Source organism: Pangasianodon hypophthalmus, chromosome 29 (assembly GCF_027358585.1).
Source record: "Pangasianodon hypophthalmus isolate fPanHyp1 chromosome 29, fPanHyp1.pri, whole genome shotgun sequence".
NCBI lineage: Eukaryota > Metazoa > Chordata > Actinopteri > Siluriformes > Pangasiidae > Pangasianodon > Pangasianodon hypophthalmus.
In genome coordinates, this window is record NC_069738.1 from 6456378 (window position 1) to 6471005 (window position 14628).

Sequence of the window (14628 nt, forward strand, 5' to 3'; positions counted from 1 at the left end):
TGAAATTTAATAGACTGGTGAAATAATTGCAAGATATTTCATTAATATCAAAGTCATTTCATAGGACTTGTGAGACAGAATACCACTTTGACTCAAGCTTTATGTGAATTGTGCAAGGAGTGTGAAATAAATCTAGCCTCCTTTAGCATGGAAGTAAGGAATAAAATACGACAGGCATGTTGTTGTAGGATTATTTTAAGTCAAAAGTTATATTCCTGAAGAGTATCACTTGCCTTGTCCACTGATGATGTCACTAGCACCACTGTAGTAACAGTGGAATTTTACATAGCGAACACAGACGAGTGGAGTGATACACACGGTGAAACACCCCAGTGCGGTTATAGGAAATATAAGCACTCTTGGAACCCCACTCGACCAATCAAATTAGTGGACCGGGACTAACTGTTGTATAATTGAGTGTTTGAGCAGTCATGATGAGTTATGATCGTTATAGCTGATTGTCTTAAATAAAGTGTTTTAATTAAAAATTGCTAATGGTAAAACTTCAGCGTCGGCTTTCAGCATGGGTATCAGAAAGGAAAAGCGGTATTACGGCATTTCTAATCCAAAGCTTTGACTTTTTCTCTAAATGTTCTCTATCTTTCTCTAAATCTCCTTCAGAAACTGACGATTGATGGTCATTGCTTATTTCTGTTTTGCATCTTTGTGTGTATTTCTCTTTCAGTACTAAGTATTTGTATTGTTATGAGTTTTTGTAACACTTTCTTTGAAGATCTTAGTTATAATGAATTATGAACAAATTCTTATTATGTTATAATATATTCATAAGGTATGATACTCATTAGAATGCATTACACTTTATAGCTATTTTTATTATGCATTAGGAATCGTTAACATGATATAAGTCTTTTTCATAACACATTTGTGTTAATAGACAAGTGCATCATGACAAGTATCTTGATTTTTTCTTCTTCGTTGAATTAATTATGCCAGGGAGATGATCAGGAAATCATAAAATCCTTGTGAAGAACTTTACCAAGAACCTGTCAGTATTTCTATGACTAAACTTGAAGCAGTAATAAACTGGGGCAGAATTTATTTGTTATTGGCGATATAATGCGTTAAAAACACTGTTTTTGCCTTATTAACAATTTATTTGTTAACAATTAATAAATGCATTATAAATATTACTATAAACTTCATGATCTTCAACTCTATTTGAACTAAACATATTAGACGTAAACTGCATTCAGTATTGATACAAACACACTAATGTTACACATTACAGTAATTACATTAGTTACTGTGCGTCAATAAATTCTGTCCTTTAAAATACAGAATACTGTCCTTAGTATACAGAATTTTTTCCATAAACAGTAAATAGGCAGACTGACTGCTTCATTCTGTTAACCTCAGACATGTGCATCATTACTGCACACACACACACACACATTCAGAGATAATGGCACACCTTTAAAAGTGGTGGCGTGAAATTTAATAGACTGGTGAAATAATTGCAAGATATCTCATAAATATCAAAGTCATTTCATAGGACTTGTGAGACAGAATGCCACTTTGACTCAAGCTTTATATGAATTGTGCAAGGATTGTGAAAGTAAGTAAGGAATAAAATACGACAGACATGTTGTTATAGAAGAATAATCCATGATGGGGTTGTGTTGTACCACCCCAAAGTGGATTATTTTCCTATAACAACACCAACCAAAGTGTGTTATTCCTCTTATAGCACAGCAATTTGTCAATGATTAAAATTTGTAATTTATTAACGAATGACACGTCATGCTTTTTTAATCATTTGTAGTTACATTTAATGTTGTGGAACGTCCATGAGACAAGTTAGTTCCTGTTCTGACTTACATTACGTTACGTTAGACAAAAAAACAAACAACTTGTCATGTGTGATGGTAGCTCTGATGATCGTTGCTACCAATCAGCCACTGTACTCCACATGTTCACTTCACGCACCAAGTCACATGATCACAAACACCTGAACCGTATCAGCGCTACCATGGCATCCTGTTACAGAGAAACAGGAAAGTCGTCTGTCCTGAAGACTGTTACAAAGCACTGACACTGGAGACTCCTTCCATTAATGTTAAATAAGCATCTGCTCACAGAAATCTTAAAATGTTCCTTGTTAAATAACAATACACTTTTTTATCTGTTTATTATTAGACTTAGATTATGTAGATCTGACCAATCAGATTTGAGAATTCAACAGCCCTGTGGTATAAATCTAATTAATAGTTAAAATGACAATTACAATGACAAAATTTAATCAATTACATATAACCTTGATCATTTATCTGTATCACAACGTGTTTGTCTTTCTCTACAAAACATTGTTTACATGCGGTTTACATTTTTATCTCTAACACTGAGTCTCTGATATTACACTGATCTTTCCTTTCTCAAGCTAATAAGCTTTGACATATTCAAAGCCTTGATATATACAAGTCTACTGATGAAAAAAAACATTTTATTAGAGGTGTATCCAAGTACACACCTATCAGTCTCCAAGGTAATGTAATGTTTCAAATAGATGTAGAAGGTCTTTAAAATAAATGCTACTGCTAACATATCTACACTCTCACTCTCTCATTGAGAAAAATGAGAACATAATGACACTTTTATTTCATAGTGCAGTGTTAAAGCATTTGCGTTGTGATTGGAAGATCGTCTAGTCACATCCTTTCGCTTTGCTTTGACTCTTTTAATCAGAAAAATTTCATATTCATATCTTAAAGAATTTTAGGAGAAATATTTGTGACAAAGTTGATAACTAAATCAAACACAGGAAAGAACCGCCATGAAATCTCCTGAGACCTTTAAACAAAGCAATTCTCCTCTGGGCGATGAGGAGGAGAAGCACTTTCGCTAAACACAAAGCTAACTTTGTAGCTTTCATGTTTGGGGAAATGTCATGTCCATCAGCTGAAATGGAGTTTTTTTTGCTACTGCGTTTGACTTAAGGCACTTAGAGGGAGAGGAATTTTTCTGTATTTTTCTTTTCTTTAAATAGAGTCGGTATGAACTCCATAAAAATTCCCTAGTACTTTGAGAAAGTGTTAGGTCCATTCACACGCCATGTTCTTTTTATGTTCCATCATCTACACACTTATCCCTGTGTCTGTTTGTCTTTTATGGTTCTTCCTGTCCTGTACGTTCACTCGCTCTGTCTCGCTCACCCACGCGTTCTGTCCTTCAGAAAGGTGAAGTTGGAGAACGAGTTAGCGGCACAGCTGTGGAGGGTGCACTGGGAGGACATTCAGATTAATAACCTGGAGAAAGCACTGCGTAGGACATGCAGCAGATTGACACTATCGCTGGTGAGGACACACACACACACACACACACACAGTCATGTCAGATTGTACAATTTTATTGAACATATACAAAACTCAAACAATGCTAAAATTTAATATGAAATTATATATGTCTTATGCAACTTTTATGCTTTTGTGCTTGGCTCAGTTTCTCTACTTAGCTTTCTTTGTTCAGTAAAGGCTAATAAGTTGAAATATATATATATTTTTTAAAAATATTGGTGTATTAGCTATAGATATTGATTTTATTGGGTCCATATTTGTTGCATTTTTTTCATTTTTTTTGTTTCAGAAATATGAGAAAACATGGAAACAGCTTTTTTATTTTATTTTATTTTTGTTTTTCCTTAACACAAAATAATGTGTTCCATAAAATAGAAAATACATTTTTGAATAATTCATATTTTCATAACAGCTTTTTTTAAAAAAAAATACAAATGTTGACTGATTTTTTTATTGTTTCTACTTTTTTCACCTCGTAAAGTCTAGAAGTCAAATATTGATGATTCAAAATATGAAAGAAAAAAAAAACTCCCACTGCAGTACATTCCAGTGAGAACAGAGTCGACTTGGGAGTATAAGTCAGAGTTATACAGGCTCTTATCTGGTTAAGATGTTTACTCTGGAACTGGATTCCATTTTCATAAAAGATATGATAAAAATGGGATCCGCATATTCAGAAATTAATATAATATAAATTCATATTTGGGTGATTAAAATATTTTGAAATCGTATCAACTGCTGATTCTTTTAGCCTCCATTTCATCTACCTTTACCATCACCTTCTTGCTAATTAAAAAAAAAGCACATTGTGATCCATATTTATGACATCAGGCACTAACAGCAGTCTTTCCTTAATTTTTAGTCAAAAACTGAATCTGAAATTATTAAAAACAAGCAAAGGAGAAATACAAGGGGGTTTTGTAATATTTTTTGTCCTGAAGCCAAAACTGATTTGAAAAATCTCATTTGTATATATATCTTTTTTTTATTATTATTTGAAATGACGAATGAATGCAATGCACACTCACCTTAGTGGCTATCTCATTGCCTTTGTTTCTTAGTCACACTCCCACCTGCCATATGGAGGATTTCCAAGCATGTACTGTATATGTCAATACACATATCTTCAGTATTTTTCTATTCTGTCTTTTTCTACTATTCAAGTACGTTGCTGTAAAATCAAAATCAAGGGATGGCCAGTGCTTAGTAGTGAATAAGAGTTAAACTATGTGCCAGAAATCCTCAGTGTGTGATTTGTTACTCAATTTCCTCCCTACAGAGAGGCTCCAATTATGGCTCACTGCTTACCATGGAGGGAAATGTTCAGATCTATGCCAAGACCTGTTACTACAAGGTACGAGAACTTTTTTTTACTTCTTATTTTCAGGAAAGATGATAGAATGCACAAGGGTTCAACCTAGGTTATGATGAAACCATGAAATCCAGGATAACAGCTTTTCAGTATCTCATGGTTCGACCCCATGTGACTTTTAAATGTATAAATTCCATGTACTTTAATTCTTCATTTGTTTAAATCTTGAAAAGTTATGACAATATAGTAATAGTATATTTAAGAGAATGTACAAGTTTCAGCTGAGAGAACAGAAAGAGAGAGACTCATGTCTTTTTTTTTTTTTTCAGGGAAACATAACAGCCATTAAGTATATCAACAAGAAGCGTATCGAGCTCACCAGGAAGGTGCTGTTTGAACTCAAACATGTAAGTGTGCCTTTACTGCCCCCTCTGCTGTGGGATTGTGGAATAGATAATTATATGTGACTTTCTGGGAGAGGATCGTGGTCCACGCACAGATTGATCTTCTCTCTTGTACTCACAGATGCGTGATGTTCAGAATGAACACCTGACCAGATTTATTGGAGCCTGCATAGATGCCCCAAACATGTGCATCCTCACCGAGTACTGCCCAAGGGGCAGCTTACAGGTCAGGATACACAATATTTATCTACACCCACACACACACACATACGCACGCACACACACGCACACTCACACACTGCAGAATATGCTGTCTTTTTCACTTTATTTTTGTCAGATAATGTAAAAATCTCTACTAAAATGGCTATACACAATAAATATGGGACTGGGACTGATAGGCACTGTGGCCACACCTCCATCACTAGGACTGACAGGCACGGAGGCCACACCTCCTTCACTAGGACTGACAGGCACAGAAGCCACACCTTTTTCTTTGAGCCTGACAGGCACAGAGGCCACGCCTCCTTCACTAGGACTGACAGGCAATAAGGCCACACCCACTTCACTGGGATTGACAGGCACAGTGGCCACACCCCCTTCACTAGGACTGACAGGCACAGAGGCCACACCTCTTTTACTAGGACTGACAGGCATAGAGGCCACACCTCTTTCACTAGGACTGACAGGCACAGAGGCCACACCTCTTTTACTAGGACTGAGGCTAGATGGAGTTGCATTATGCTTCTGTTTTAACATATGGCATACACAAAATCTAGTATGTCCATGCTTTTATTTCTTGTCTCTCTCTCTCTCACACACACACACACACACACAGAAACTAGTACAGATATACGTCATAAGACTAGTCCCTTTATACTATATCTGATTACAGAACTTGGGGGAGAGGAGTTGAAGTGAAATTGCCTGTGTGTGTATGTGTGTGTGTCTGACATGCTGCAGTGAAATTGCTTTGGTGTAATGCTTTTCATGAATATTATAATATGAGTGAATCCCATTTAACTTTGTCCTTCTTATAACCTACTCTGGTAGTACCTTCAGTGTGGGTCCGGCTATAATTGAAGTGGTTTGTGTGTGTGTGTGTGTGTGTGTGTGTGTGTGTCTATATATAAAAACCCTACAGGACCTCATGGAGATTGAGAGTATTACACTGGACTGGATGTTCCGGTATTCTCTGATCAATGACATTGTCAAAGTAAGTTCATTACACTATAAACAGTTGCTGTTAAATCTTATTTATGTTATTATCTAGCATTAATCTTAAATAGGTAATTTTCAGAATGAGTGACCTCAAAGGAGGAAGGTGTAATGCTATTCATCATGATGTCTCACTGTAAATTGATCTTTATCTATACAGTGAAAGAAAACTATCAGAAATGTAGAACTCTGTAGACACTGATGTAGGGATGGGCGTTAAGTCAGTAGAGTTGGTACATAATTTGATATCATCTCTCATTTTCACCATTGGAAAGTCCTGATATAGCTGATATATATCCACATGTGTCATATTAAATGGGCACTAAAGTTGGTCAGGTGCATAGAAACAAAGTCTCTGTATTGATGTTTGTTCATCGTCAAAGTCAGCAGGATTTAAAAACACCACTACACACCATTGTTAATCCAAAACACAGGCAAAGATCAAAAGCTTAACATAATTATCATGGGAATTAGAAACAAGGTTAGAGAACCAGGAGACATGGAGAAACTCGGGAAACTAGAAATAATGAACTGGAAATGGGGAAAAATGAAGAAACCAGGAACTACAAACACTAGGAAACATGGTTTAAACAATCCCGGCCATAGGCTTACAGTGGGATACAGTATACACACTGCCAGTCAAATGCTTCTGAAGATTTTTAACTAACATTTTGGTTGAACTTCAAGAAATGGGCTGAAGTCAAATACTCTAGAATTAGAAAAGCTTAATAAGAAATAGGTTTAAGTGAAGTGAGATTGTACTGGAAAGAAAATCTAGCTCTAGAAAAGCCCGATCTGGATCACTTTAATTAGTCACACAATGTATATTTTTCTTACAGTTGACACTAACACTGTCTAATATCAACTGGAAGACAAATCTAGACTTACAGTAACTTTGTCATAACATTAACTGCTTCACTAAACAAGTGCTCTCGCCTGTAAAAAAACTGGGATGTAATTTTTGAGCTTGGAACGTTTGAGCTACAAAGTGGAGAAAAAACATGGATGCCTCCATGAAAGCATGCTTTTGTTAGCAACACGCTAGCTAGCTAACGTTATGATGTATTTACTTTCCCAAAAATGCAAACCATATGGTCCGTGTTATTGATTTAACCAACCAGCGTGTCTGTGTTGATTGATCTAAAGTAAATACTACTCTAAACTCATTTAAAGTCTTGAAGTTATATTTATTTACTCTTGACTGTGTGTGGCCTTGCTGACATGTTTCGAGTATGAATTCCGAGTTGAGAGGGCATTTCTTTGGTTTTTCCTAGTTAGAGGTTGGAAATTCTGAGTTATGAGCTTTAGTCACACATATTTTTTCCTCATGTAATTAGCAGTAATGGATAAAACTTCCTCCGCATGTTCAAAATCTTTGGAGTAGCAGTGTATACTGATTAACAAGTTGAGATAACGATGAGGGACATCAAGGGAAGGCTTCAAGTGGTATGAAAACAGGAAGTAGGAAATGTGCAAAAAGTCCAGGAAGTAGAAACAGGAGGCCTGGCCTCAGGAAAAATTCCACAACAGTCATGACCATATTAGCTAAACCAATCAAAATCATTGAAAAAATACTGTGATATCTGACTAAATTGCCCATATGGTCATAAAATGTCAACAATAACTGTGAATCTTAATTATTACTAATAATATTAATAATACTGTATAATAATTCATTACAGAAATGGAAATGAAAAATCATTCATGCTAATAATTCAAATGGCTCATGAGTGGTGAAGTGCGAATTACACAAGCGTGCATGACAGACGCCATCATGACAGACATGTTATATGAAATATTCATAATAAGTGATTAGATTGGGACTTTTTAGATTCGCCACATTTTGCATGAATAATAATGTGGTCTCGTCTCCATGCAGGGAATGTCATTCCTCCACGACAGTGTGATCGTCTCCCATGGCAACCTGAAGTCCTCCAACTGCCTAGTGGATAGCCGCTTCGTGCTGAAGATCTCAGACTACGGGCTGGTCAGCTTCCGCAATGAGAGCAGCTCTGAGGACACACACGCTTACTACGCACGTGAGAAAGCACTAATGAGTGAAACTCTTCAGGAGCTGGTGTGACTGAGCAAACAAATAATGATAGAGGAAAGTGGAAAAGGTGTATTGCAGGTCCTCAGGTGGAAATGTAGCTTTGTCGTGTAAGACTAAGAGCTGATAGTGTTCTGTAAAGTTTTGTCTGAAGTAACTTTTTGTCATATTGTTTACTTAATGCCATTAATATAAAATGACTTGGTTTCACAAAATCTTCATTCAGTTTGTGCGTGTAATTGAAATACAGCTCGATGGTCCCTGACCTAGTGAACTAGCATGAAGGTGTGTTTTTAATAGAGACTCCAACGCTAGAGACTCCAATGCTAGAGACTACAAACTTGGCAGTATAAGCTGTATGTAAAAGTGCAGTAATCCATGCAAATTAGACGATTACAGTCTAATCAGTTGAGGTTTACATTAGTTAGTCTTGCTATGTGCAAATTTACACGCACTCGAGAGCACGAGTGGAATGCAAAGGTTTTTTTTTTTTTTTTTTTTTCGAAATTACAGAATCACTTGTATGATCAAAAGTTTCAAGATCAAAAGTTTCCACAATACAGTATTAGGAATATCTGACCTTGTAGGGACATTTTGATGGTCACAAGGAAAACTGCTTTTATTAAAAAAAAAAAAAAAAAAAAAAACTAAACTAAAATAGTCAAAGGGTTTTGTTTTGGTTACTGAGATTAAGGTCAGGGTTAGATTTAGGTGTAGCATTTTAATTAGCTGCATTAATTATTTTATCAGTAGAAGCTTCTCACAAAGAAAAAAACTGTGTGTGTGTGTGTATAGGTAAGCTGTGGACAGCTCCGGAGCTGCTGCGAGCAGAGAGCAGGCGAGCGTGTGGCACTCAGAAGGGAGACGTGTACAGTTTCGGCATTATCCTGCAGGAACTGGCTCTCCTCAAGGGAGTTTTCTACCTGGACGGCCCTACACTCAGCCCTAAACGTACACACACACACACACACACACACACACACACACATGGGGGAACAAAATGCCTGTCAGAAAGTCCATAGCAACTGTGTTTTTTTATTTCGGAGAATGAAAGGCAGAACAATGCATGCTTTACAAAAAAATGTGTGTGTGTGTGTGTGTGTGTGTGTGTGTGTGTGTGTCATTGACACTATTAAGAGTTAATAGACAGCTAAATACAGCAGCACGCCTCTCATGTTCCTCGTTCTGTGTCACCTTTGTCTTATCTCACCTCTGTAATGTCCTGACCCCGTGCGTGTGTGTGGGTGGGTGTGGGTGTGGGTGTGGATGTGTGTGTGCGTGACCTGTTTGCTAATGAGCATTCACTTTATTTATTCATCCGCTGTCAGCAACACTGGGTGTACCAGCACTGATTGTGCTTGGGAAATCTGGCTCTGGCACATACACACACGCACGCACACACACACACACACACACACACAGACACACACACACACACACACATGCACACACTATAAACTGGTAGCTGAAAGAGAGAGGCAAAGTAACACTCCTGGAACAGATCCAACTGGTGTGGAGATGAGAGGCAGTAATAACATAATGCCAAAGGAAATGTAATGAAAAAGGAGAGACGGTTAGAGTGCCAGAAAGATGTGAGATGGAAACACTGTCAGGTGATAAAATGGTTCACGCTGACAGAACATGAGGTGAAACAGAGATAAGGACATGAACAATAAACTCCTGCTTCTTGTGTCCACTGGAGGCAGTATTGCGACTTCTTTGCTCGCTATGTGTACAGTTCTAGCTAAACGCATCATAGTGGCAATAATTCATCAGGAACTGCCACATATTAAAAAGCCTACTCTACATTCTTCATCCAGATATCGAAAGATGCTGTGCTTCTACCATTACCAAGCAAACACACACATGCACACACACACACACACACACACACACACACACAACACGCATAATGGATTTGGTGGAATTTACATTTCAAACACTAGAAATTGTTATCGTGTGTTATTTCTCTGCTTATGCTGTGTGGTTGAACGTGTCAGGCGTCGTAGTCATCACGATCATGACGTAGTCATCATGATTTCTGTAACTATTGTAATTAGATTGAGGATTTTGGCGATGGTTGTGGCTTTATAGTCAGAAAATTTGACTGCTATGGATATTTTGGTTATTTGTGCTCGAACTGTGTATATGTGATATTGTTTAAATGATATTTGCACACCTGACCATCACACCCATATGTGGTTCTTCCCCAAATTGTTGCCACAAAGTCAGAAACACACAATTGTATAGAATGTTGCATGCTGTAGTATTACAATTTCCCTTCGCTGGAACTAAGAGGCCCAAACCTGATCCAGCATGACAATGCCCCTGTGCACAAAGCCAGCTCCATCAAGACATGAGGGCCTTTCACACCGCGGGAACCTTTTCATAGTACCTGAACTAATTGTGGAACTACCCACTTTCTGGTTGTTTACGTTGTTCTCCTTTGTTTCCGTCGTTGAACACCGCGCACAAATGACGTCACTGTCGACCGGCTTACGTCACTTCCCAGTGCCCGCTGTCGGTGCGAATGCAACCCTTTAAATGGTACTGGGAAATAGTTTGCGCAAAATCGCCCAGTACTTTAGTACTGTAAATTTAGTTCTGGAACTAAAGCTGTGCGAAAGGCCCTATGGTGTGTTAAGGGTGGAGTGGAAGAACTCGAGTGTCCTGCACAGAGCCCTGACCTCAACCCCACTGAACACCTTTGGGATGAACTGGAGCACCGACTGAACCCCAGACCTCCTCACCAACATCAGTGCCTGACCTCACTAATGCTCTTATAGCTGAATGATCACAAATCCCCACAGCCACGCTCCAAAATCTAGTGGAAAGCTTCCCAGAAGAGTGGAGCTTATTATAACAGCAAAGGGGGAATAAATCTGGAATTTGGTTTTGTAAGCAAAGTCTTCAAAAGCCAAGTCTTCAGTGCCACTTTATGCTTTATTATTTTATTTTAATGCCTGCAAAACCACCACCTCATCCCTTTACAGATACAAAGAGCTCTGATGTAGCTGATTGACAGATACTTATTGTGCAAGTGCTTTTGTGTAAATTATTTAAAAAGTCTCTGTCATTCTGCATGACTCAGTTAAAATTCACCATCAAGCTTCTTTTACAGCACAAAAGGACTAATAACAAATGATCATGTTTCTGAATTATACATAATTGTGTGCTAATAAGCTCTAGTATATTAATTCAAGCATGGTTATGACTGGCCATGTAATGTGAACTGATTTATCTCTTTCTCTGTCTATCTCTCTTCTGATTTCTCTATCAGAGATCGTGGAGCGTGTGGCAGACGGACGATGGCCGTACCTGCGCCCCCTGCTGTGCACTCAGAGCCACAGTGAAGAGCTGGGTCAGCTGATGCAGCGCTGCTGGGCAGAGGAACCCAGCGACAGGCCTGATTTTAACCAGATCAAAGTGTTGCTACGCAAACACAACAGGTGGACAATACGTGTTAAATAAATGTTGACGTAGCTTTGCTTAGAAAAGCAGCCTGTAATATTGAGCTTAAAATCACAAGTGCCTTTTATGATTGCCCTGAGCACAAACCGACAAACAGGCCTCTCTTTCACAGCCTGAAAACATTGATGAAAGAAGTAACTCAAGAACTAACTCAACTAAGTCAACTTAGAAATTCATTTTAAATAAAACTTGTGCACCATTGAAGATCACATATTGATTGTAAATATTGACATGCACCTAATTAAGGGTGGATTTTTCCTTTAAAGGCAAACTTGAGATCATTGTAGTAATCATTGTAGTAGATCATTGTAGTTCTACACAGTAATAGCATCAGTAGTGTGATACATTTAGCTACAAGCAGCATGAGTATCACCACAAATGATATAAACAAGGTAAAATAGAGAACACCTAGATACAGAAATGATTTCTTGAAGTTTGTAACAGAATATACTGATAACATAATGAGCAGTAAGTGCAGCAAAAGAAAGACTACAGAAGACAATCGAATGTTCATGTGGATTCATTTTTATGAACTGTCCCTCTCTGCAGAGGCTATGGCTCCAACATCCTGGATAATCTGCTCTCGCGCATGGAGCAGTACGCGAATAACCTGGAGGAGCTGGTGGAAGAGAGGACACAGGCCTATCACGAGGAGAAACGCAAAGCTGAAGCACTACTCTATCAGATCCTGCCTCAGTGAGTGCGATCCTCAGTGTTTTCATCCATACCAAGCCTTTCACTCTGCTTTATCCATGGACATTGTACATGCAAGGTCACTAATGGGGTTAAAACGCCTCTTTCTGTACTTTCTGACTTCCTGTGCGATGCAGCTCGGTGGCGGAGCAGCTGAAAAGAGGCGAGACGGTGCAGGCCGAAGCCTTCGACTCGGTCACTATTTACTTCAGCGATATAGTGGGCTTCACTGCTCTGTCTGCAGAGAGCACGCCTATGCAGGTGAACTTATTCAGATACATATCTGATCCGTACATCGTGGCTGAGTTACAGTATTGACACACAGGCTAATGTTTTCGTAGGTGGTGACTTTGCTGAACGACCTGTACACGTGCTTCGACGCCATCATTGACAACTTTGACGTTTATAAGGTAATATGCTACAGATACATAACGGTTCAAAGCTGTGGGTCTGCTACCAATTATCATTTATTAAAGATGATAACATTAAATGTTATTAATGAAAAGTTAATAACATTATGTTATATCTTATATAAGTCAAAATGAGACAGATGTTTTTAGCTGAAGATATCCTCATACGGAACTGAAATGTATTTAATGACCTGCTTCCATTTTTAAAATCATTTTAAAATCTGATTTGACCTTGTGGGGACATTTAGCTGGTCCCCATAAGGAAAACTGCTTTTTTGTGTGTGTGTTTATATATAAAAAAATGCTGTTAATGCTGTTTTTATTTAAAATACTGAAAGAGGAAAAATATTTGCTTTTGGGTCACTGAGGTTAAGGTTAGGGTTAGAATTAGCTGCATTATTAATTGTGTCAGTGGAAAGTTCACACAAAGATATTGTGTGTGTGTGTGTGTGTGTGTGTGTGTGTGCGCGTGTGTGTGTGTGCGCGTGTGTGTGTGGTGCCCCCAGGTGGAGACTATCGGTGATGCGTACATGGTCGTATCAGGACTTCCTGTGAGGAACGGGAAGCTGCATGCACGAGAAATCGCTCGTATGTCTCTGGCCCTCCTCAAAGCCGTGCACACCTTCAGGATCCGCCATCGGCCTGATCAGCAGCTCCGCCTGCGCATCGGCATTCACACCGGTGAGGGCATGGGGTCAGAGGTCAAATGTAAAAAGTGGAAAACGTCCCATTTTGGGACAGGACAAAGCCCCTGTAATAGCCTGGAGGAAGCATGAGTGGAGAAATAACTATGGACATGACTAACCCTGTGTGTGTGTGTGTGTGTGTGTATTGGCAGGCCCTGTATGTGCTGGGGTTGTTGGACTGAAGATGCCGAGGTATTGTTTGTTTGGTGACACGGTTAACACAGCTTCACGCATGGAGTCAAATGGGGAAGGTAAGACACCGGTCTCACTGCACAGCTCTATTCTGATCTGTCTTGTATATCAACATCCACAGAGATATATGGTATTATTATTATTATTATTATTATTATTATTATTATTATTATTTGTTCCACAGCAATGTTGAATCTTCTAATCTGATTGGCCAGAAGCTGTTGATTAATCTTCTATAACAGCAGCTCTGTCATTAGTTCTGTCTGCGAGGCAAATCACAGGTTTATATAAACGCACTCGTTCTAATACGTTATTGTTTCTATAGTAACAACTCCTACTGGGCGCTGTATGGTGGATGCTTCACATAATGTGTGTAATTCTTGCTATGGTGATGTTTTCCATGAGGAGATGTTTATGTAACATTTTTGGAAGGAGTCTCCAGTATCAGCACTTTGTAACACTCAAAGAGAAAACTTCAACTTTTTTCCAAAGACTTCATGATGGAGGACATTGTGGTTTCTCTGTAACATGACGAGCTCGTTTTTTTGTCTTATTAACTTCAGGAGAGAGAAAAAAAGAGAGATTGTTGTGGGAACACAAGTGATAATGTAAGGAACTAAATTGATCCGCTGATATTCCACAACATTAAATGCAACTATAAATGGATAAAAAGTACATAAGAAAATAATCAGATTTGCGGTGTTAACTCTGTCACGTTGGGCCACATCACACCTCCCCATCGTAGATTATTTTAAGAAGAAGAAGCCTTTATTTGTCACATATACATTACAGCACAGTGAAATTCTTTTCTTCACATATCCTAACTTGTTAGAAATCTGAGGCCAGAGCACAGGGTCAGCCATGACACAGCACCCCTGGAGCAG

At 38.4% G+C, this 14628-nt stretch overlaps 1 protein-coding gene across 1 annotated transcript in view; it reads left to right on the top strand.

Annotated features, from left to right (window-relative positions):
- The window catches only part of npr1a (natriuretic peptide receptor 1a), a 95512-nt gene that overhangs the window by 78352 nt on the left and 2532 nt on the right, over positions 1–14628 (top strand). The window contains exons 9-21 of the mRNA XM_053231266.1: positions 3191–3311; positions 4591–4665; positions 4953–5030; positions 5149–5253; positions 6169–6240; positions 8122–8281; positions 9088–9243; positions 11573–11741; positions 12313–12459; positions 12594–12717; positions 12798–12866; positions 13373–13547; positions 13705–13803. Coding sequence (XP_053087241.1) covers positions 3191–3311; positions 4591–4665; positions 4953–5030; positions 5149–5253; positions 6169–6240; positions 8122–8281; positions 9088–9243; positions 11573–11741; positions 12313–12459; positions 12594–12717; positions 12798–12866; positions 13373–13547; positions 13705–13803 — 1550 coding nt within the window. The remainder of the gene's footprint in view (positions 1–3190; positions 3312–4590; positions 4666–4952; positions 5031–5148; positions 5254–6168; positions 6241–8121; positions 8282–9087; positions 9244–11572; positions 11742–12312; positions 12460–12593; positions 12718–12797; positions 12867–13372; positions 13548–13704; positions 13804–14628) is intronic.